The 24,162-nt window shown below is 42.1% G+C and overlaps 5 protein-coding genes across 8 annotated transcripts; 2 read left to right on the forward strand and 3 right to left on the reverse strand.

Moving 5' to 3' along the window:
• Window positions 1–422: 422 nt before the first annotated feature.
• On the forward strand, window positions 423–3,342 carry LOC310805278 (tripartite motif-containing protein 16-like). Its single transcript, XM_083670875.1, has 6 exons — window positions 423–1,045; window positions 1,328–1,423; window positions 1,672–1,893; window positions 2,029–2,188; window positions 2,313–2,354; window positions 2,475–3,342. Exons 1-6 carry the CDS (start codon window positions 449–451, stop codon window positions 3,002–3,004), a joined length of 1,647 nt encoding a protein of 548 aa, XP_083527001.1. The 5' UTR covers window positions 423–448; the 3' UTR covers window positions 3,005–3,342.
• A 466-nt stretch (window positions 3,343–3,808) lies between these two features.
• Window positions 3,809–7,370, reverse strand: plin2 (perilipin 2). Of its 2 annotated transcripts, none has more exons than XM_083670887.1 (8): window positions 7,288–7,370; window positions 6,937–6,977; window positions 6,591–6,786; window positions 6,076–6,158; window positions 5,600–5,873; window positions 4,950–5,071; window positions 4,627–4,746; window positions 3,809–4,492 (listed from the first exon to the last, which is right to left on the reverse strand). In XM_083670887.1, the coding sequence occupies exons 2-8, from the start codon at window positions 6,964–6,966 to the stop codon at window positions 4,034–4,036; spliced, it is 1,284 nt and encodes a 427-aa protein (XP_083527013.1). In that variant the 5' UTR covers window positions 6,967–6,977; window positions 7,288–7,370; the 3' UTR covers window positions 3,809–4,033. The 2 variants fall into 2 exon arrangements, with proteins under 2 accessions (XP_083527013.1, XP_083527012.1); XM_083670886.1 differs by having other exon boundaries at window positions 4,887–5,071.
• Window positions 7,371–10,716: 3,346 nt separating this feature from the next.
• On the forward strand, window positions 10,717–12,972 carry LOC310814512 (stabilizer of axonemal microtubules 1-like; the record flags this gene model as incomplete). Its single annotated transcript, XM_083683984.1, has 4 exons — window positions 10,717–10,721; window positions 11,253–11,435; window positions 11,599–11,798; window positions 11,963–12,972. The coding sequence occupies 4 exons, from the start codon at window positions 10,717–10,719 to the stop codon at window positions 12,970–12,972; spliced, it is 1,398 nt and encodes a 465-aa protein (XP_083540110.1).
• Window positions 12,973–13,553: 581 nt separating this feature from the next.
• Window positions 13,554–18,694, reverse strand: larp7 (La ribonucleoprotein 7, transcriptional regulator). Its single transcript, XM_083669981.1, has 13 exons — window positions 18,584–18,694; window positions 17,705–17,927; window positions 17,415–17,515; window positions 17,088–17,171; window positions 16,738–16,902; window positions 16,516–16,621; window positions 15,960–16,292; window positions 15,487–15,652; window positions 15,033–15,184; window positions 14,758–14,873; window positions 14,499–14,658; window positions 14,260–14,351; window positions 13,554–14,140 (listed from the first exon to the last, which is right to left on the reverse strand). Exons 2-13 carry the CDS (start codon window positions 17,910–17,912, stop codon window positions 14,063–14,065), a joined length of 1,761 nt encoding a protein of 586 aa, XP_083526107.1. The 5' UTR covers window positions 17,913–17,927; window positions 18,584–18,694; the 3' UTR covers window positions 13,554–14,062.
• Window positions 18,695–19,056: 362 nt separating this feature from the next.
• Window positions 19,057–23,837, reverse strand: LOC310812996 (NLR family CARD domain-containing protein 3-like). Of its 3 annotated transcripts, none has more exons than XM_083681794.1 (6): window positions 23,379–23,837; window positions 21,037–22,744; window positions 20,804–20,887; window positions 20,474–20,557; window positions 19,912–19,989; window positions 19,057–19,825 (listed from the first exon to the last, which is right to left on the reverse strand). In XM_083681794.1, the coding sequence occupies exons 1-6, from the start codon at window positions 23,668–23,670 to the stop codon at window positions 19,498–19,500; spliced, it is 2,574 nt and encodes an 857-aa protein (XP_083537920.1). In that variant the 5' UTR covers window positions 23,671–23,837; the 3' UTR covers window positions 19,057–19,497. The 3 variants fall into 3 exon arrangements, with proteins under 3 accessions (XP_083537920.1, XP_083537919.1, XP_083537921.1); XM_083681793.1 differs by having other exon boundaries at window positions 21,022–22,744; XM_083681795.1 differs by lacking the exon at window positions 20,804–20,887 and having other exon boundaries at window positions 21,022–22,744.
• Window positions 23,838–24,162: the final 325 nt, after the last annotated feature.

The following is a 24,162-nucleotide window of genomic DNA, read 5'->3' on the forward strand; positions in this document are numbered from 1 at the left end:
AATAGTAAACAATCCCAAACAGCATTCAGATCATTTTCAGACTTAAACATGGAAATAGGCCCCCTGAAACATTAAACATTATCAGATACACTCCATACAATCCAGCTGTCATCCAGAGACAGGTGTTTGCAGAGAAGCCTGTCAGTGTGACTGGGGGGGTTTAGTGTTAGAGTTAGAGCATTGATAAAGCTGTACAGAGTATTGTTATATATATAACTTGCATAACTCCTGCATTATAACTTCTACAAATTATTCCTCTGTCCCTCTGTTGGTGTGAGAGTGAAGTCAGAGATTATGGAGTACATCTCTGGTAGACACCCACTTTAACACACACCTCTTCCTGCCATCCCTCCCCTTTCACAAGTCCCTCCTCCTTCTGCAAACTCTTTAGCGAAAACAAAACAAAACGGTCTGTCTCTGTGTGTGTGAAAGTAAAGTAAAGAGTAAAATGGCTTGGCAGGGAGTTCTTCTGGACCAGGACCAGTTCTGTTGTTCTATCTGTCTGGATCTGCTGAAGGAGCCAGTCACTATCCCCTGTGGACACAGTTACTGTAGCAGCTGTATTAAAGGCTGCTGGGATCAAGATGACCAGAAGGGGGTCTACAGCTGCCCCCAGTGCAGGCAGACCTTCACACAAAGGCCTGCTCTTAGGAAAAATAACATGCTGGCTGAAGTGGTAAAGAAACTGAAGAAGACAGGGCTCCAGGCTGCTCCCCCTGATCTGTGCTATGCTGGACCTGGAGATGTCACCTGTGATGTCTGCACTAGCACTGGGCGACAGCAGAAAGCTCTCAAGTCATGTTTGGTTTGCCTGGTCTCTTTCTGTGAGACTCACCTACAGCCTCACTATGATGTAGCTCCATTGAAGAAGCACACACTGGTCAAAGCCTCCACACAACTGCAGGAGAAGATCTGCTCACATCATGATGAAGTGTTGAAGATATTCTGCCACACCGATCAGCAGTGTATCTGTTTGATGTGTGTGACAGATAAACATAAAGGCCATAATACAGTCTCAGTTGCAGCAGGAAGGACAGAGATACAGGTAAGAACATTTAGACATACTGTCTATATTTGTTTATATTTTCATCATGGTCCAGATTGTTCCTCTTCAAATAGAACATTTAGATTTGATATGATACATGAATTACTTCATAGATATCAGCAGTATTCTATCGATAGGAAAGTTTACACAAACATACATTTATACCTCTGTAGGATCCCACATCACAAAACCAAATTTGACAATCGCAAATTTTGAGCACGGATGTATGAATATAACATGGTTTTGCCTGTGCTGTAGCAAATAAAGTATGTTTGTCCACAGAGGCAGTTGGGGATGAATCAGAAGAGAGTCATGCAGAGAATCCAAGAGAGAGAAAAGGACCTGAATGAGCTTCAAGAGATTGTGGAGTCTCTCGCAGTGAGTATTAATCAGAGGAGATGCACCTTTTCAATGTCCTTCTCCAAGGGAACAGGCTTTTAGGCCTTCAGGGTAGGGTTATATTCAAATTTGAATTCACTCAACCCAAGACGTGAATTGAAATTCAATTTGTGAATTTAATGCATTTGTGAATTGAAATTTGAATTGATTCTAACCCAACTAGGCACCTGATAAGAGAATTAATAGACTTGATTATTTTTCATTTACTCTAACATCGCTCTGCACAGTCAGCAGTGGAGGACAGTGAGAAGATCTTTACTGAGCTGATCTGCTCCATTGAAAAAAGCCGCTCCGACGTGAAGCAGCTGATCAGAGCCCAGCAGAGTGCAGCAGTGAGTCAGGCTGAAGGACTCTTAGAGCAACTAAAGCAGGAGATCGCTGAGCTGAGGAGGAGACATGCTGAGATGGAGCAGCTTTCACACACAGAGGATCACATCCATTTCCTCCAGGTAATTATACTGACCCTATGTTTTAATTATACTGACCCTATGTTTCAAATGCAAAGAGGAATTTACTTTGAATTGATTCCTTTTCTCTGCTACTTGTCTTCATTTTCACTCTTCCGTTCTCTCTTCCCCCTCCAGAATTATCACGCTCTCTCTAGTCCCATTGTATCTTCGGGCTTACACAGCATCGCTGACCTTCCTCTTCTGTGCTTTAAAGACATGTGTGAGGCTGTGTCTGACTTGAAAGAGAAGCTAGAGGACTTCCTAAAGGAGGAATTGCCCAAGATTTCCAATTCAGGTTGGTTAAACCGCAACTAAAAAGGTCCAAGTCTTCACTTTATATGTGTAATAATATGATATAATATTATGTAATTATGATATGGTATAATCACCATGTTCTCTCTGTGAATGTGTCTCTTCAGTGTCTCTACCAGAGCCCAAGACCAGAACAAAGTTCTTGAAATGTGAGTCTCATATTCTTGAAAACAGTGTTGCTCCACTTACAGTCTCCACAAAACCTTAGAAACTGAGAACAACTGAAACATTTATCTAATTTGGTCTCTGCTCTGCCCTTCTTCCCCCAGATTCCTGCCAGCTTATGCTAGACCCAAACACAGCAAAGAAACAACTCTCTCTGTCTGAGGGGAACAGGAAAGTAACTTTTACAAGTGAAGTACAGCCATATCCATATCATCCAGAGAGATTCACTGACAGGTGTCAGGTGCTGTGCAGAGATGGTTTGTCTGGACGCTGTTACTATGAGGTTGAATGGAGGATGTGGGGGGTTTATATTGCAGTCTCATATAAAGACATCAGCAGAACAGGGTCAGGTATCTCTCAATTTGGACACAATGACAAGTCCTGGAGTTTACAGTGCTGTCCTCGTGGTTACTATGTCCGACACAACGATGTGAAGACAAAGGTATCTGGCCCTCATTCCTTCAGAGTAGGGGTGTACCTAGACCACAAGGCAGGTGTTCTGTCCTTCTACAGTGTTCTCTCTGACACAATGACTCTCCTCCACAAATTTCAGACCACATTCACTCAGCCCCTCTATCCTGGGTTTTGGCTATCAACTTATGGGGACAATGCTGAGTTGTGTGAGCTGAAATAGCGGTCCTCCTAAGATTGATGCTTTATCCTGCTCTATTATTATCTATTATGTGGAAGTATGACTGAAAATATGTCTTAAAACCTTACAAACATGCCAACCCTACCCCTATTATACCAGTATGCCTTACTGATGCCAAGGTCTACATTACATGCAGGTGTTCAAACTGGTATAACAGCAAAACGCTATGTCAGTCTTATCCCATCCCACTGTCTAAAATGCTATTAGAAATAAAGGAAACCATGTTTACTGTATAGCTGCTGTAAAGTTTAGTTAATGATGCTTACACAATACAATATATACTCTCACAATACAATGCATCAACCTGCAACAGACCATTACCTGGACATTAATTGGTGAGCTTGATCAAGTATTAAGTGATATTGGGGACTTTCATTTAGCTGACAATGTAACCCATTGGTACATGGGCAAGAGGGGCTGATAGGGGAACACCATAGGACATTTAATTTTCCTCCACTGAGGAGAGGTCAGATTCCGAGGCCAGATCGGACAGTAAAGTCTGGGACCTGCCAGGGGGGAAAACACAACAGAGCTCAAATGCTGAATGAACCATCCTGTGGGCTGTAAGGCATAGATAATGCATACAGGAACCCAACCGCTGAAGTTATTTTCAGTTTAAAAAAAAAAAAAACATTTTCAAATCTCACTGAATTGCAGACAAGGATATATTCAGTTATCTAAACCATATAGATAGAACAGTATATAAAAGATCCAAATCCATTTTTCCAAGTCCTACACTATTTCTCACTTTCAAAACAGCAAGACAACACAGAAATTATGGTGCAAGTTAAGATGTTAACCCATTTATTAGAAATGTTGTACAGAGTATGCAGTAAATGATTAACATAAGGATGCAGAATGCATGATTATAACAAACATCTGATGTCAATCAATCAGCTAAGGCACTGTATATGAAAAGGCACATGCATGTGTCTAGTTTATTGAGTACATAGCAACAACACACATGGTCAGGAGGCCCAAGTATAGTCGTCAGGGATGCTTGATGACCTACTAACCCTCCTGAGCAATGGAGGATGTTATTGGTGTAGCCTTGGGTAGGTGGCTAGAGTCCATGGACTTCATCTCCAAATCTGGGAGGGTCGCCTTCTCTGGTTGGGACTGGGAGCAGGCGGAGGTAGGGGTCTGGTTGGGGGCCAGCTGGGGGTAAAAGGGACCTACCAGCCAGTTGAGGGGTGTGTTGTTGACCAGGTAGTCCATGACGTCATCCAGGGACTTCTTCATCTTTCCTAGCTGAGTCTTGCTGCTGGCCAGTACACTGTCCGGCAGGTCCCCGAAGGCATAGGCCTTGTTGAAGTTGGAGTAGACCTCGGAGGCAGAGTGGCTAAGGGACAGTGCCTCCTCCTGGATGTGCTGGGGAAGGCCCTGCACACCTGATACCAGCACCAGGCAGGTGGTCTGCAGCTGATGGGTGAGAGAGCGTGCCATGGCCAGGGTGCGAGACTCAATGATCTGAGGGAAGGGAAGGAAAGGAAAATATTAGATTTTTCCCCTAGTTGAATCAAGGAAAAAAACCTTTTCACTGATTGGCCAATCTGACTGAGATGAACAATTTTACAATATCACGAAAAGATAAAAGTAATGACCTCTGTCTCATGACCCTCTACTTCCTCACTGGGCTCATTATACTTCCATTCCACCAGGGAGCTCAGCTTGTCATACACCTTCTTGTTGGCTCCATCTATGTTCTTTCTGGCATATTCAATCTAAGGATAACAACCAAAAAATGTTAAGGGATTTAAAAAGAAAAAAAAAGCCAAACACATTCAATTTGTGTTATCTGTATCCTGTTTCATAGCAGGACAATCTCTCACTCCATCTTCCGCCATTTCAAAGTGAGACCCACCAGATCAACTGTGTGGTTGAGTTGAGAGATGGACTCCTGACTACGCTGCTTGGCGTCGCCCACCTTGGCCAGGGCCTTGTGGTACGCCCGCTTGCGTAGCTTGGTGGACAAGGAACCAAGGCGGACATAGTAGCTGGGCACATTCTTGGCCACGTCAAATCCTTTGACCATTTTAGCCTCCATTTCTGTCATGATGAAAAGAGGAGGAACATTATGGAGGGCCTTGTAGGGAAACATATTATTTAAATCATAAAACAATACAAATGCTAACATTGTATGGGTTTTGATGCCAGCATTGCCTGCAAACTAAGATATCGTGAATCAAGGAGCAGTTCATTCCCTCACACTGATTTTATTGACAGAAACTTTTAAGTTGTCGAAATTAGTAGGAAACATGGTAGACTGCAGGATTATTCCTTTTCATAAGCTTTGTAGCCTAAACCCAGGTTCTTCATCCCAAAACAACCACCAATGTTCTCATTAGGCCATTACAATTACAAAACAGGGCTGAAACCAGCTTAGTTTCTGAGAATCTCAACTCAAGCAGATTAACTGCCCATTCTCTGAAAAGTAGATGAATTCCAATGAGCTGTATTAATGACTGATCCCAATGAACTTTCATAGCCCCCAGAAGCCTGATACATGTTAGATACATGTGTGCCGACAGATCATTTCAAATAAACGTTTGTTGATCAGCTCTGGTTCTCACTCACCCAGCTCATCCTCAGTGCAAGGCAGGTACTGATCCACCAGGCTCTCCGAGGTGCTGAGGGCCGTGTCCATTCCGCTGCTGACCAGCTGGGCCATGCGGCTCTCCATCAGCGTGTTCACACTGCCACTGACCACGGCCCTGGTCATCTCCACACCATCCTGCACAGCTCCCCTGGTCCGGTCCACTACTCCTGTCAAGGAGTCCTTGGCCCCAGTAACAGTGCCGGACACTACATATTTGGCGCCGGTCACCACATCCATGGCGTTAGCAACAATCTGGGCAGAGAGAAGAGGGGGGGAAAAAAGCTTATTTGACTGACTGAGGTGACTGCACACCTAGTTACAACAGAGGGAAAGCTAGGTTCAGACCAGATCTTTTCATTGTTGGCTAATCTGACTGGAAGTTGGATCATTGTGAAATGTGGTATTGTGAAGTGCGGCATCTGTGCCAACAACTGGGCAGCAAGTCATCACGTACCTGCTCTGAAGGCTGGTGCAGGATAGGCAGCGTGTTCTCAATCTTATCCAGACCTTTACAGGCGAGATCATTGGCAATGGCAACTGTGGCAAAAAAGAGTGCATAACATAAGTAACTGTATCACATTGTAGGTTGGAAAAAATAAAGGAATTTGGGAGAGGGATCAAAATTGTAGCTGTCTTGCCAGCCAACTAATCACAGGATGTTTGCAAGGCCATTGACACGATTACTGGGTAAAAGGTCACATTGCACAAGGGCTAGCTGGTTTGAAATTCCTGTTGTTCCGGGTTTTACATATTTGGAAGTCTGACTCAGTCTCAGGGTTTCATTGTTCAAATTAGTTCAAAGTATAAACTTATGGTGACAAAAAACTACCAGACTGCGTATACATTCAGATAGGACATATTTATATACCAAGTAATATCTAAAAATATGTAAAAATGTGTGTTATGCAATATTTAGGTGAGATAATATGCCAGGATGGTATAAGGACAAGTAGAAGACTAGATTCTTACTTTGTGGCTCCAACTTGCCGATGATGGGCAAGGCACTGGTGAGTGCCACAGAGGTGATGGTTCGCACACCCTGCTCTGCTGCCTCACACACAGACTTGAGGTAGGGGTGGTTGTCCTTGGTGTTGCAGTATACACTGGACACCATGTCATAGGTGGAGCTCACCAAAGGAAGGCTGGCCACCCTTTCAACCACATTCTGGAAAGAAACAAGAAGTACATATAGGTTAAACAGTACGTTAACAAAATAATTCAAATAATACGTTTACTGTGACACAAATGATCGAGGAACAACTAAACAACTTAAATATTTACATGTAATTTTCAGAGTTTGACAAGAGTCACAAACCTGATTTGAGACGAGTTCAACTGAAGCCATGTCTGGATAACCTTAAAAGAGGAGAAAAACCCGAATGGCAATGTTATTAAAATAAACAAAAGTAAACTGTCACGGAGTTACTTTTGAAAGCAAAAAAACACTTAACACAATAGTCTACTGTAGGCTACCGTAATGACCGCGGTACGGACAACTGAAGATTACTGATAGTGTAACCACTGATATAGGCTAATAACGAGTAGCCTAATTTAAGCGAAGTTTCAAACTTTTGCTTTCCGACATCACTTTCCGACACATTTCCACAAAACACGTAACGTATTCCTACAGATAGACAAATAATGACAACGTTTTGCTGCACTTTACCGTTTCTGTTGTGTCAAAAGATGTTTACTCCTGCGTATCGGATGATTTCACTTGCTTGTGTTGTGACTGTACAGCCGGTCAACATTTATATTCTCTGCTTCTCGCGAGATATGCAATTGCTCATAACTTGATGTAATATCACTACCATTTCTAGGGCAAAGGTAACCAGAGGGAAAAGAGTGACGACGGCAGGGGACTTCCTATGACAGGGCGAATGACCTGCTTACACAGAGTTCAATCAATAAAAGGATGGATGATGTCAGACATTTAACCTCATTGCATGAGGCCTGGCTCTATCACCCCACCATCAGATAATGTTCTGTTAGGCTATTTCAATAAAACAAAAAAACAAATTGTATAATCACCCTCCAGATGGTACATACTGGTTCAGACCGTCTGGATCTAGGTCTTATTCAATAGAATATCAGTACATCACGCCAGTATAGGACACACATCAACTTACCATAAAGTAAGTAGAGAGGAGTGTCTGTTTAGGTAATTAGATTGACGATTGGCTGGATGGCTTGAGACAACAATGAATGATAAACTGTATAAAGTGTGTCCAAGGTAAATTAATGTGATTCAGTGGAGCTCCACTGAGTCCAGAGTGCTGATGCCTATTTCGGGGTATCTTAGTGATCCATACTCTGCTGCTGCTTTTAATTCAAATAAAGATTGCTTCTTTCATCAACATTTGACTTTGGACTATTTTTCTTTATACTGCCTATAATTACAATGGCTGTATGAGGAGTGTATTTCATGCGTTGATAATGAGTCATCATGTCATTTCTGAATAAAGTATTACACAATGAATCATTCTTCAGTTTGCCATTACTTTCCTAAAAAAATCTAGGAGAGCCACATGTGACAACTATGACATTAAACTTCACCTTAACCAAACCCCATTTTGATTTTGTCTTTTTATATTATAGTACTGCATTGCAGGATAAAATTGACCTTTTCAAAGACTGATTGACCTGTTTGAGATTACCACGCTGTCATGGACTATGATCTGATCACATTAATTCAGTGGAACGCGTCATATCTTTTCAATTGCCTGGCCCTTTACTTCATGTGATGGCAAGCAAAGTACAAAAAGTGGACCAAGAAAAAATGACATCACTTTATCGATTAAAGTTAGATTGCACTCATAAAGATGGCTTGAATCATAACTGACATACAAAATAGTGACTTCATAATTGTCATCAGATATACAGGATCTTACAGTGTAATCAACAGTATACCTGACACCTCACATTAAGGTGCATACTGTATTCTACTGTGCATAAGAAAGCAGAAATATATCTATCAACTGGATGTATCAGTGCACAATGTATTCACCCACAACAGCTGAAAGAGTCTACTGATACAGTATTCAAAGTTCCCTGGAACAAATGAAAACATGGGAAAAATAGCTTTTAGTTTGATTTTGCCCATAAACTGAAACTAGATTCTTATCTCAGGTCAACTGATTGTTCCTGTTTTACATTAATGTCATAATTTCTGCTCTGTACTATATTTACCTTAGTCATCTGATGTATTGTTTATCACCAGGTCTGCTAAGGGCTGAACGAATCTCCCAAAATATTGTCACAATATATATTTTAGGACATTTATTTTTTTGTGTTATTAGGTTTTTCTGTTATCATGCAATGTGGGAAACAGCCAGAATAGGATGTGGTATGGTTTTGTAATCTAACTTTGTATAAATGTTTATACAAACTTTTACTCAACTAAAGTCCGCTTGATAGGCAAGAAAGCTGTTCCAATGGCCTGTTCAGTCTGATCATAGTTCAATGTCCTTATTTGACTTTGCTGACCTTATGTAATCATGCCATTCAGTTTTATGACTCTCTCTCTGTGTGATGCCTCCAACGACTGGCACGTATGAATAAAAAAGGGCCACCAAAATCAGACCTCACTGGGCAAAGAGGGCAATTTAATTGGCGAATATCTGGTTTGAACTTTCAAAAAGTGTTACATTCTCAATAAAAACATATAGTCGAATTTTGTGTAAACATGGGTTGAGTGTAACATGGCTGCCCCTTTGTGGATCTATCAGGGATTGCTGGTAATGATATGATATTTATTTTGGATTGTACGCCTGCTTTTCAGACGCAACATGATAATCTTATCTAATCTTCCAGGCTCTAAACGCATTTATCAAATTAGGCTATCGGTCATCAATACTGCTCAGCGGTGCATTCGGCATGAGCAATTGGCCGAATAAGATAATAATACTATGTATGTATGACAAATTGATATTGTCACAAAGAATGTGTTCCAATCCGAATTAGAATTAGACGTGTATTCGAATGACTCTTATTATGCATTATGGCCTAGTTCTCGAACATTTAACTTCAGAATCGAGTGATTATTCTGCTATTCTCATTATTCTCTGGTGTTGGGTTATAGCAGAGGCAATACCAATAATTGAAGTTTAGAGGTGTTCGAAACCTATTCCCTTTCTGAATTAATTTATCCAAATATTCACTCGTCGGTGGGATGATTGAAAGTTTAATTTGAAAGCTGCTACTTTAGTCTACAAAAGGACACCATGACAATCCAATGTTTATGCCAGATATGCACCTGCGGGTAGGTACTCATCTCTTTTCCCAGGCGACCGCGGTGCGCACTCATCGCTGATTTAGCTGAGCTCGATGATAACAGATGCAGTGCTGCGGGGTGCAGCTGAGCTAACAACCACCCCGGTCACGTTGGCTCAGGCTCACGCACTCTAAAATAATGCGCTGCATCCTGCAATCCAACATATCTATATGTTTGTGTTTATCACATAGTCCCACTGTAGGCTAGCTGACAGGTCTGCCTCTAATTAAAGTTGACTCTCTTTATATAGATAGATAGATAGATAGATAGATAGATAGATAGATAGATAGATAGATAGATAGATAGATAGATAGACAGACAGATAGATAGATAGGTACTTTATTGATCCCTGAGGGGAAATTAAGACGTTACAGCAGCTCACATCACAAACAACAACGACAAAATAAAGTGACAATAGAATAGTAGAATACTTTACATTTTTATTTTTGTTTACCAAAAGTATCAACTCGTTATGCAATAATAAATCCATTGATACAAAGAAGGGCCTGAAAAATCCTCTACGCAGACGATCAAAAGCATTTCAGCAGCGTCTTCATCAGAGAGCCGCGTCTGCCTTTGCTCACTGCCTCTATAGTCAGAGTGAGTGAGTAATCCACTCCAATGTATTTTTAGACTCTCTCTGTCGCTACGCACTCCATTTGTACAACACAACACGTGTTCTTCTGGTCAATAATTTAAACGCTGTTGGAACGATGAAAGACAGCGTCCGAGCGCACAGCGTAAAAACGCACGGGCCTACTCCATATGCGTGATGTTTTTACATAGGCTATATGCAGACGTTGTAGAAGCCCATCTTTACTAATGAGGTAAATTCATACTTTTCTCTTTGGGGTCATGAAATACATTTTCTGTAATCTGAGAGTTTAAAGTATAGAGTTGGATAATGTGACTGACACTGTATGGTGGAGAGGAGGACAGAAAAGCACATATTTTGGGGTGGGGCATTATTAATTATGGGGAAACTTTTAAATGATATTCAATCACAGACGCAAATGTTTTTGATCTGATTGAACTCGGAAGCGTTATCAGTGACAGCAGTAGGATATACAGTGATTAGATTTAATCCCGTTGTCAATGGACAGGTTCAAACTCGAGATTTTTTTTATGACTGACAGGGAGAACACATTAATTTCACCACAAGTTTACAACAATTTTCTAATATGCACAAATTAATTCCAATTCTATATGAAGCATGCACCACTGTCTACAGAATATTTCATATGACAATACTGACTACAGAATAGAAAATACTGACTGCAGAATATATAATATTTCTCCACATATTTTCCAGCATCATTCTGAACAATCTCACCAAGCCTTAATCCTTTATCCTGCAGGAAGCACCACTGCTCACAGGGATCCCAACCAGAGGAGCCGTGTGTCCTGGTCCCAGGCTACATGGTCACGGAATACCAGGAAAAGTTCCCTGCTCACTGGACTATAGCAGTCAGAGCATCCAAAAAGCCCAAGAATGAGTACAAGTCACTGGAGGGAAAGATAACCAATTTGACCACTTTCAGGTAAGAGAGAAGAGTCATCCTTGTACTGTAATAATATTCAATAAATAACTTGCTCACTCTTGTTCTATTGCATCATTTTGAAAAACAAAGGAGAAAAAAAACCTTTTGTTTTTGTAAAGTTTTTGTTTTCATCTGTCTAACAAATGAGACTCATGCATTTCAGATCAGACTATGTGGCCCATGAAGTGACACAAAGGCCACCAAAGGTCCCCAAGACATACGTGCCACCTGACGGGCACATGAGACACACTAGCACCTACGATCATGACTACCCGACACACTCTGTTCAGAAGAACATCGTCACCAAGAGAGAGGAGTACCATCCACCCACAGCCAAGATGGTCGCCCAGTCCTTATACAAAGGTATCTGTATCTTAACTAATGAGAATATCATGAGATTAAATCAGTAATTTAAGGGTAATTAACATCAAAGCCAGTATCTCTCGTTTATGTATAATGAGTAGAGAAGTAATGAAACTGGGCATGTCATATTAAACCTAGTCCTCTATCTCTTCTATCACTTGAAGAGGAATTTCGAGCATGGAATGCCCAGAAACGACAACCTTACAGGACGTGTGACAACCTGAAGATGAACAAGGGCAAGTTTGAGGTTACCACCACATTCAGAGCCGACTTCTGCCCTAAAGGCCCTGCGGAGGCCAGGGAGAGCTTCAAACCTACCCCTGAGGCACGGGAAACACTACCCTTTGAAGGTGCCAGCAACTACAAGACACAGTATGTGTCCCACCCGGTGCAAACCAGGCAGCCCAGGGAGAAGCCAACCTACCGGCCCACCAGTGCCCCCCTCAACGGGGTCTCCACCCACCGCCAGGACTACAGGGGCCTGCCAGCTGAAGCCGTCAAGCCCATCAGGGCCAAGGTGGCCTGGGAGAGCAGCACGGCCACCTTTGAGGGTATCAGCGAGTTCCAAGACAAGTACAAAGCCTGGCCCATGGTGCCCAGGCACCGGCACAAGGCTAAGGAGTACTGCCCTCCTGAGGGGGACATGGAATTTCTGACGACGGCACATGCCGACTACCAAGGGAACAATGACTGCCAGCGACCCCCGTCAGCCCGGCCCACTATTCAAGCCTGGGTGATGGACAGGGAGCCCTTCCAGGCTAGGTCCACCATGAAGGAGGACTACAGGGCTTGGGAGTCGGTGCAGCGCCCTCCTATGGTGCACACTGATGAGCTGGAGAAACCCAAGGGGGATTTTGAGAACACCACCACCTTCCGCTCTGCGTACACACCCAAAACAACCTCACACACCACCAGCTTCAAACCCAGCCAGAAGCCCATGGAGGAAGAGGCCACTTGCACTCCCAAGGAGATCCCCCCCTGCCCTGCCCAGAATGGTTCGCCCCCGGGCTTTGAGTACAACTCCACAGGGGCTAGTGGACACAGGCTTTACCGGACCATCTCGGTGGAGGCCACAGGGCTGACTCGGCAAGCCTCAGCCACCAGTGAAAAGCCCACACACTCCCACAGCTGGAAGACCTGCAGGGTCCCCAGCAGAGCCAAGAGGGCGCCGTAGAATCTGGACCACCAACCAGCACAGCATCTACAGTGGATTGTTATTTTTCTATTCCAATATGAACTCACATTTTAACTAGATGGATTTATCACACACAGCACCTCAGGTATTGTTCTATGGTCCCATTAAAACCACTGCAGAAACCTGATTGTGCATTTGTGATTATTTGTATTCTAACTGGGATTCAACAGTATTGCGTGGAATGTTACATAACTCTTGAGTTGATGGGTATTTAATGTTGCATAAGTATGTTGTACAAAGAATATGAATATGAAAGAAGCACACCACATGACATGGTTATGTGCTTATAATCTGAGGTTAATGTTGCATGAGAGAGCAAGGGCAACATCTGCCTGATGTTTTAAGAATCCTACCATCTGATCATGGAGTGTGATGCATTGCACCCAGAATTTACACAACTAGCACATTATTAAGACGGACATAGATATTGCAGTTATGTTAATGAAGAATTACATGCTGGTATAGCAATGCAAACAATAATATCAATATCATATGGGGGTGTTACATTTAGTTGATGGGCTGGCTCTAAACAAAAAAAAATGACAATGTTCACCAAAGATCGATGTTTTTTAATTACAAAAGCAAATTTCTTCAAAAAGAAAGCAACATCAGTGACATGACATCTTCGGCAAAGATCTAGACTCAACATATTTACAGTATATACACAATTCACATATAGTGAATGAGATCTGTAACATCCTCACAACTACAAAATGTAGAAATACAAGGACTGGTAGCAAGACAATATACGCGAATCAAATAATGTAGCAACATTCTGCATATTGTGAAAAAGGGGGGCACAACCTTCCAGTGGAATTAGATTTGAGAGTATTAAAAATACACAAAATAGCCATGACTTACTCATAGCCTATACAAAAAACATGGCTTCATTCCTGCTTGTAGCATTGCCATGAACAGAGAAAAAGACTGTTTGAAAAAGACAATGCCCTATGAAGAAATTTAAAAACAACAATTAGGGAAGAAAGACAATCCTGAAAGTTTCTGTGGTTAGGATAGGGGATGCACATTTTGATGGCTTATACAGTAAGAAATAACATCCTTCATCTTATCAGCCTTCAAGGAAGCGGATGTGCTTAGTAGCCTCCTTGGCCCTGGCAATGATGATTTTCTCTGCTTTGGAAAGTAGCTGGGGCAAAAAACAAAAGAGGAGAGACAAATTAGACGCGAGAGCAGAGACAGACAAGAGAAACATTGTTCGGATAAAAAGCATGGTCTGCCAGGACATTTTGGAAAAATAATGTCTACCTTCTCTGTGCCCCGTTTCTTGTCCCTTGGCCGATTCAACTTAGCCTGGCGGTCCACCAAGATCTTCTGCCAGTACCTTTGTTCATGGTCCCCTACAATGAGTGAATCAAATGAGTGATTGACCATTTCGATGACATGATTCAATCAAATTATTAAAAAGGACAGTTCACTTCAAAGTATGTTTGTCAGACAGTCTATAAGTAGTGACCTGTAGTACAGAACTGGGATAATCTGCTTACCAGAGAGAATTTCCAGATGCCAGCTGTGTTTTTTCTGGAGCTCAGAGCTGGCAGTGATTATGGCGTTGGCGTCCTCTGGGGTCTTAAAGCGGACGTGACCCTCAGCGTCCCCATCCAGGATGTCAACGTACACTACTGGCGACACCTCAGAGAGTGCGTCCTACACACACACAAAAAATAGGTATACTACTTTCTAACCATACACAAGTAAAATTAAATCTAAAGAAACCAGACATGTTTAGAGGGTTCCACATCATACCTTGATACACTGTCTGCGAGGCAATGGCTGGGTGTGTGTGATCTTCACAATAACTCCACTCGCAAACTGAGGACCAAGAGGAGTCTCCTTTTCATCTGGCTTTACACTATTCTCAGCTTCAAACAAAAACAGAGATCAAAATACATTTTTTGAAGACAGCATTGTGAGTGAAAAAGGTCAAATCCATGTTTTAGCGTTATCCTGACATGGGCACCTAGGGTACAATTGATGGACTACAATTGATGGACTTGGTTCTGGAAGTATTAGAAGCTTACATGTCTGTTTATGCTGGAGACTGGTGTCCATCTCTGACTCAATCTGCTCTGTGTCCCCCTTGTGGTGGATCTCAGTCAAGCACTTCTTCAGAGATGCCATACTCCGCTTCTGCAGGGTCAGATACTCCTGCTTCAGGACCAGCCAGTCTTTCCTTCCATCCAGACAAGTGAGTGGAAGAAAGGGAAGGAGATGAGAGAGAGAGAGAGAGAGGAGGGGCCTTGAGTATCTTATCCAACAGTCAAAGATGGCTTTGTAAATTCAATAAAGATGCCATCCTTTTGACTATTGTTTTTACCTTCAATGATTTTTAATGTTGTTTTTTTTGTCCACCATGTGGAGCAACTTTATATGCATCTTAAAATGGTAAAATAAGATGCATCAATCTGGTTATTTAGAGGATCAATGCTATTGGTCTGATTAAGAGTAGTAGTTATAAAAATACATATAACTTACTTGGACAGAACTCTGAGAGGAATGACCTCGTCCCCAATCTTCACTCTCTCCTTGTGCTTCTTCTTCCTCTTCCTCTTTGCTTTTAACAGAGAGTCCTCCCCCTCTCCCTCGACCTCTAACTCCACCTTCTCCTCCTCCAACTCTTTCTCCTTCTTGACAGGTAGATCTGAAAAACAACATATCTGAGAAGCTGATACAATGATAACCCTGTGACTTACAGCTGAGCAGATTATGAGGTGTTTTCACAGGAGATGATTATAAGGGCTGGATTCAATAAAACCTCCCGTTTACGAAGGCTATGTTACGAAGCATCTTTGTTTACACAGCGACTACCCACATACACATCTTATTCTGAAATCTGTAAGCATATATGAGGGGTGTCTATTTGGAAGTTCTGTGCTACCTACTGATAGAGTATTTGACCACTGGAAAAAGGGTTTACATGTTACTGGTTCAATGAACTGAGGCTTTACCTTTCCCATAACTCTCCATCTCCTCCCTCTCCCTGGGAGCCTCCTCCCCCTCGCTAGTCCTCCTCATCTTGGAAGGCATCTCGCCCTGGTCAACCATCTCTGACCCCTCCGCTGCCGATGGCCGGCGTCTCTTCTTCTCCACCTTGGATGGCATCTTCTGGGCACACGCAGTCTTTGCCTCTGCACCTTCAGCTGAGCGCTTCCTCTTTCTCACGGAGGGCTCAGCTGCCATTTCTGGTTCTTTGGCCTTTCCCGAGGATGTCTGCAATGGGCAGTCCTCTTTCGTACTCCCCCTGGACTTCTTCTTCTTCCTCTTTGTCTTCTCTTCCTCGTCTGCAAAGACACATGAATGGAAAGTAGACTAAGAAGAAGAAGAAGAAGAAAAAAGTCAACAGGCACATTTACACCTCCTGCAAAGGCAACCACACATGAGTCATGTTTTCATGAGAGATGAGATGAGCTAAAATTAGGAACCCGGGTGCCTCATCAAGGTTTCTGCCCTGTCTTATTGTGTGAAGTTGCCATGGAGCTGTGCTTCCTCTTTCACTTCACCCACCGTGTGTGGTACTCTCATCGGCTAGAGGGGGGAGAGGCTTCCTGTTCTTGGTCTTGGGAAAGATCCCTGGCTTTCTGTGGGCATCTTCTGGGGGGTTATTCAGTATCTGTTTAAAGGATGACATCTAGTCAATTCAACTAACATAACAGAAACTCATACTGATTCAAAGGGAGCCAATGTAGTGGTGGTGGTGATTATATGGAGGAATATTAATGACATCACCTCTATAGCTTTCTGAGCTTGATCTTCTGTCTCAAACTCCACAAAGGCGAACCCCTTGGCGTGACCGGTAGTTTTGTATCTTGGGATACTGACGTAAACCACATTGCCACATTTGGTGAACACCCGCTCGATCCATCCGTGACTAACACTCTTGGGCAGAAGTTCCTGAAAAATATTTGTTATTTTCATTTCATATATCATGTACTAAGGACCATCATTTGTTTTGCATAAATATTCCCTTTGAAACAGTGAAATACAGGTCTGACCTTTAATGAGTAGCCTACATCAGGTACAGAACTAAAATAAGAGTACATTACAAACAGCCAGAAACACATATAACTAGTATTTACCACATAGACTGTGCGACTATCTACATCTTTTGGACCGTCTCGAATTGGATGCTGGCGTCGCAGTTTAGTTCCATCTAAGTTCACCTGAAAATGTGAAAATTACAAGACAATTATCAACCTGTGCCTAGATTTGATATCATACTTTAACTTGAATGTTGCTCTCAAGAGTGAAACAAACTCAAATGTAGCTGAACCAGAAATTATGAGTGTCAAATAACACTTACCATACTGTCATGACCTCTGCTTCATGCCTGATTATCCTAAATTACATATTAGTATAATTCTTAAAATAGAAACCTAAATAGAACACATGATAATCCACTTTACCTCGATCACCAATGAATCCTTCAGCGCCCTTGCAATTAACTTGACATCAGATGTCATCTTTTTCATTAGATTGAAGTTTGTTAACACTGCTATATCAACATCTGGAGAAAATTAAACCAACGTTAGTTTACAGTCAATTTGGCAAGTAATTCCAGAGAAACATTCAAGCCAAGGGATACATTCATCAAGCATGTCAAATATCTTCACATAACCACAAAGAAAGTTGTCATAATTGGCATGGTTTCGGAACCTATTTTGCTACACCACAGCTGCCCATTGATAGTTCTTACATCCATCTCTTGACTCCTCAATGAGCTGCCTCAGAAATCTGTCCTTGTGAAGGTTGACATCCCCAAACCAGAATTCCACCTTCTTCTTCACATCTGCCAGCAGCTGTTTCACACGGTACCTCTTTTTCTTCTCATTCTCTGTGTTCTTTCCACTGGGGACAGTGGAAGAAGGGTCCCCTCCTACAGGTCTCTTCTCCGTGTCAATCATGTGTATAGCCTTCACCTGGGTGGTACAAAAATCCTGATCAGATCCATCTACTGTAGCTTGAACAGAGTTGGGGAAGCCACTCTGAAAATGTATTTAACTAGATTACCAATTACAAAAGCAAAACGTTTAAGTTCAAGGACTGGACTAATAGTTTAATTCCAACGTTTTTTGTTTTCTTTTGGGAAAATAGTAGTGACAGTAGCTTACTACACTACATGGGGGAAAAAAGTAGTTAACTACAGGAAACACTACTAGGATTTGAATTTAGTTTAACTACCAGCAAGCCACTGCAAAATGCAGTTAAACTGATAGTGGAACTACTCCACAACACAGAGCATGAATAATTCAGGGCATGTGTTGCTTGGTTTTTATTTCCTGCAATGTCAAACAAACACCAATTCATGCATATAACCAGCCATGACCAGTACTGTTACAGAATAAAATCAATCATGGCTACCCAAAATATAGGGTACGACGGCTACAGGCCTTTGTATATCTGCTTTCCAAAACACAGCTCCGTGACGAAACTATCACTTGCTGAGTTGTGGTGATGTGAGCAAGACAGATATAGCTACATGGAGCAGGCAGCACTAGCTAGTGTTGTACCCAACTGTTTAGTACCTAATCCAAATTGGCAGTAACAGGCTAGCAATCAAAGAGGAGACGTTTACCTTATTATCTGCGGTAAGAAGAAATCATTAGCTAGAAAGCTAACGAATAGTGAAGAAGTGAAGGGTATGTAGTTCAGTCAGAATGGACGCTGCAACGGCATTCGTTTTCACCAAAGATACATTTGGTCTCTTACTGATGACGTACATCGCTCGCTTTTATGGCCTTGTTCGAATACCTCTGCATGATTCCTTCCTCCATTCCTTGGAGTAATACTGGGATCTTACATGGGATCTTTCAAAGCTCTGTAGTGGAATCAAATAAGTTCTCTAGCTACAGACGTTGTCTAGTGGAATTTGTTGTTGTTGTTAGAAGAAAGAGTGCATTTTAGAAGTGTTCAAATTGCTTGCCACATACAATGATAGAGCGATATTCAAACACAATTTAGAGAAACGCTGGTAACACACTGGTAAAAGAGATGTATAACATGCCTAAACTTGATCTTGATTGGTCAATCACAAACATTCGACTGTGATGTTCAATCAGATTATTGAAACCTTAAACTAAAAAAAATTCTAAATTCAGAATTATTCCCAGATAAATATTAATATAAATATGGGTAGATTGAAATAATATTAATTTCAGCATGATAATACAAATTGCAATTTTATTACAATTATAGTCATAAAATGTGTTGCACCAACATTTAGCTCTGCTGTATGCCACCCCTTGAGATTACAGTGCAAGATAGTTAATTTAGTATACTGTATGTATTGGCTCTTTTGGTGAATACCAACTCCATGAGTTTTCCAGTCTCTTTTTGTTTCTTGCTTCAAAATCCATTGAGTTCAACTTTGCTCAGGCCTAATCCCTTCATAGTGATTTATAGGGCCACACAAGTGCTTAGTTTATGAAACTGTAGTGTATATATAGACACCAAATTATAGCATAGTCGGGTTTGAGAGTAAGGACACCATCATGAGGCCAACATCCTCTCAAACCTCTCCAGTTTCCTGCACATATCATCCTCAGTGCACTGCTCAATCCTGGTCTTGATGAGGTGCGTGAGCTTCTTGTAGAATGTCCTTGCCCAGTGGATTTCCAAACAGTGGACAGATATGTTGCAGACTTTGTAGAGAACTGTCACCAGTTTCTCATTGCTGCTGACCTCACACCTGTGAAAGACCCATTGTCCCCACTCTTCCCACATGCTGTCGTCTGTGAAGGTGACTGTGAAGCCTTCCCCTTGGGAGCTTCTGTTCAAAGACTCCGCCTCCTCATCACTCACATCATTCCAGATGGCACTGCATTAAAGTGGTGTTGGTCAATGTGGAGTTGGAGAAATGTAATGAAATGCAATTATGCATTTCATTACATTTAGGCTACTCACACGATTTTTCTCAAAGGATATGGAGACAAGTCACTCAATGATGAAAGGCCATTGTAGCTTATTTTGTTTCCCTCCATCCTGTGCAGTAAACAGAGCAGAAAGTAACAAACCCTGAGTGGAGCAAATGCTTTCCTCAGGGACAAAATACAATTCAACACATACATTTGTATTTATTTATATAATCAATCTAATTAAATAATGAAACAAATATTCAAAACATAGCACACAATCAAACTTAAGAGGTGCATTATAAAGCATTTCCATAAATACAGAGAAATCTATATTATAATATCTGTCGAAGTAAAGGGAAATTATATCAACACAAGCATTAGCCAATCCTAAGGGAAACTCCCTGACTTTACCACAATGACATGGTTTGTTTGACACATATATAAAAAAGAGGAAGAAGCATACTTAGTGTATGATGACAAATCACCGGACAGACCACATGTTTCATAGGGTTTCTTTTTTCTATCAATTGAATAATATCTGTAGGCCTATACACTGTGGTGCACACTTTAAGTTCCACTGGAACTTAACCAATCTTCATCTAAATGCTCACCATATTTCCTGCAGTGTTTGTTTCATTCTGATAGCATTAGCCATGACCAATAACTCTTCATCTCCAATATTTGCCCAACCTAGGCTGAAAGTAGGGGGAGGGAATCCATACATTAAAATGTATGACAACTGATGAAAAGGTCTTACATGAGATAATGTTGTATATTATGTTTTGTAAGATGACAATTAGCACACTCTCTGATGAACAAATACTGGAAGCCTACATTGTGTATCTTTGTGATATGTTAAAATGTATTACAAAAGGCAAATAATCAAAGCAAACATATAACATGGTTTGTTGTAAACAGTATTGCACGTTGACTTTATCTACCCCAGGTATATCATGTTGTCTGATGACTGCAACAGGTCAGCAAGGACTTTGACTGCGTCCATGTCAAGATTATTTTCCCCAAGCCTAAAATGTTAAATAGAGGTGTCCATAAGATTAAATACTTTACCTAATCCCTTATCTATTTTTTTCATTTAAAACACAAAAGGATGGATACTCTTTCACATCTTATCTGAGGTTTACAGTATGTGAGAACTCACCAGATCCTCTCACACCTGAGCAGGTTGGGCTGAAGCTCCCGTAAGGCCTCTGAGCTTATATCAGTCCCTGTCAGATCCAGCTCTGTGATCTTCCCCTCTGTAAGGTTCAGGAAGTATTTTATGACATTATAATCCATTGGGGAGAGAGTTTCATCACTAACGTTCACATGTAGTGTCTTTGGCTGCAGCCCCTGGAGCATAGTGGGGTCCTGTTGCTCAAACAGACAATGTAGGTGGTTCAGAATGTGGGCCCCACTCTCGCATAGAGCCTGGATCTCCCTTATGAGCCCCTGTCGGTAACATTCCACTTTGTCATCAAGGCAACCCACGCCCATGTGCCTGGAGAGCAGTTTCAAGTTGCGCTGGGAGAGGATCCCAGAGAGAAACCTACTAAACAGGTCCAGGTGCCCTTTGCTTGTCTCCCGCCCACAGCTGGCATCGAACTCAAGAGCATTAGGCAAAGGATGGTCTGACATTGCACAGTAGATAGCAGCAAAGAATTCCTGTACAGTGAGGTGAGTGAAGGAGTAGACGTCCTCTGTGTAGCCTGGCTCCTGGAGGGAGGTCTTGTCTAGAAAGGTGCTGACCAGACTGCAGCCAGCCAGCGTTGCGACCTCTGGGTCACTGCTGTAAAAGAGTGTCTGGTGGTCCATCAGCTTCAGGTAGGCAAGTCTACCCAGCTTTAGCACGATATTCGTAAGCTGCCCTGCGGCCCCACCCTTGGGGTCACACTGGGCTGTTTTGGCCCTGTCCTGGGTGTGAGACCGAAGCAGGGCCACCAGATACTGTGAATAAATGTCTGTCATGGTTTTAGGGCTTTCTCCAGAGAGCCCTTTGCATTCTTTCAGGATACAGCACACAATATAGCAGAATGCTGGTATATAGCACAATGTCAACAATAGCTCATGAGCTGTCACTACTACAAACATCCTTTGTGCCAGATCATCGTTCTGGAAGTAGCGCTGGAAGAAGTCTCTGATTTCCGTGTAGGAGAAGCCTGCAATGAGCACATAGCGGTCAACGCAGCCCACAGGAATGTAGCTGATAGCTGTTGGCCTGCTGGTGAGTAGGACAGAAGCCTCTGAGAGAAGCTCGCCCTGCATAAGGCTGGCAAAGACCTCTGCCACCTCTCCCTCCTCGTCTGGCTCAGTCACAAACACTTCCACTTCACAGCTCCTGTAGTGCTGGAACTCATCAAACCCATCTAAGATAATTAACAGCTTGTCATCATTGGCCAGGATGCTGTCCAGCTCTTTGGCAAGGTGTCCGTTTTTACGCAAGACCAACGCTCGAAAACTCAGAGGCTTGTGGATCAGATTTAAGTCCCTGAAGGTCAGATGGATGATGAAGTCGAAGCCGAGGTGCTCTGCACTGTTCCCAAAATCACACAATATCTTCTGCACCAGGATGGTTTTGCCAATGCCAGCCACCCCTGTTACTAGGATCTTCTTTGCAGGACGACTGCTGGTTGTGTCTGAAAATAGCTGGGCTGGTTTGATACTTCTGTTTTCTGTTGCTTCGTGCTGTAAAGAGAGTCGCCGTTGTCCATACGCTAGGACTTCATGCCTTTTCATTTCTAAGCCATGATGTCCGTTAACAAGCAGGAGATTGACATAATGTTCGGAAAATTGGATTTTCTCTCCGTGGCGAGTGTTGTAGTAGAGCATGCTTTCGCTCCTGCGTCTGAGGACCTGTTTGTGTTTTTGCATCACTTTATGGTACTCTGTAAAAGAAAAGATCATACAAAAACGTATGGGTTTGCCATCCTTGACACAGATGTTTTGACAACACAAATCATGTCTCTAGCACTTTAGGGAGTAGAGATCATAAAGAAAAATGAGTAACACTTTTTGGGGGATTGTGAAGTGTTTATACTTAATAGACAGAAAACTCAATTAGTTTATTGATATTTTATCAACTCATTCATTGATTGGTTTCATTTTATTTGAGTTTATGGATAGTTTTCAAATCAGTTGTAAACATTCATTTCAACTAATTTATTTAAAGTGTGTGATCATCACTAGACCAAAAGGTATTAGTGTGCACTAAAAAAGATTAAGAGCACGGAGTAATGGCTTTTATAAATGGGTTATAACTGTTTATAACTAATTCAAAGACTATCAATAACAGTTAACTGTCTATAAACTAATCCCGCTGGGACCATATACCTAAAACATAAGCATCTGCTGTACTGTAAGTCGCTTAGGATAAAAGCGTGTGCTAAATTGCATACTCTATTAACTAATCATAAACGCCGTACAACCCCCCAAAAGAATACCTTAATGTGTTGTGATGTGTGACTGATAATAATCATTTGTGCACCTTCTTATAACCTTTCTCATAGTCATATTTCTTACCCTCAGTCTGGGCATAGTTTCTGCTGGCCTGTGTCTGCGTCCTCTGATGGGTGCTAATGGAGAGGAATGTCCTGGCTGACTCCTCACCCTTACACTGCAGGATATCCAGCACTCTCCGCACTCTCTCCCGAGGCCCCCTCTCACACGTCACATTCTCCTGGTCATCTCTGGTGAACACCTCCCTGGCCATCAGGATGTCCAGGAGAGAGTCGATGTGCCCCTCTAGCCGGTCCACTAGAGACACTCTGTGCACCCTCAGCTCCCTCAGGCTAGATTCAGACTCTGCCATCATCACCGACTGTTATGACAGATTCAGTGGCTGAACACGAGGGTTAACTTGGAACCTGTACCTATCAATGTCCATCAGAAGTCAAAAGCCATAATGTGACGTTGATTTGGTTCCTTAGTTGCAGATTAAGTCTCAGTGAGCTGCTTCCAGATTCATGACTTGCCTTTGCTCTTACTTCCTGGTGAAGGTTTCAGTAGAATGCGTGTGCTACCCTGCCTCATACGTAGTACAGAATTGAGTGAGTCTCTTGAAAGAGGAAGAGCCTATGGCATAATTTGTAAGCTGACATCGAAGGTGGAAGCATGACATTAGGGAGTGTCATAGCAGGACCAATGCTATGAATCATAACATGAATATAGAGCCTCTAGTTCTTCTAGTTTGTGAAACACTGCCACCCTAGTAAATGATAAAATGGGGACATTAAGTGCTAACAAGTATTTAATGGTTTATAAGTAGTGTATAGATAGGTAATCATGTTTTATATGTTGATTGAAT

The sequence above is a fragment of the Argentina silus genome (assembly GCF_951799395.1).
Source record: "Argentina silus genome assembly, chromosome: 1".
Lineage (NCBI taxonomy): Eukaryota > Metazoa > Chordata > Actinopteri > Argentiniformes > Argentinidae > Argentina > Argentina silus.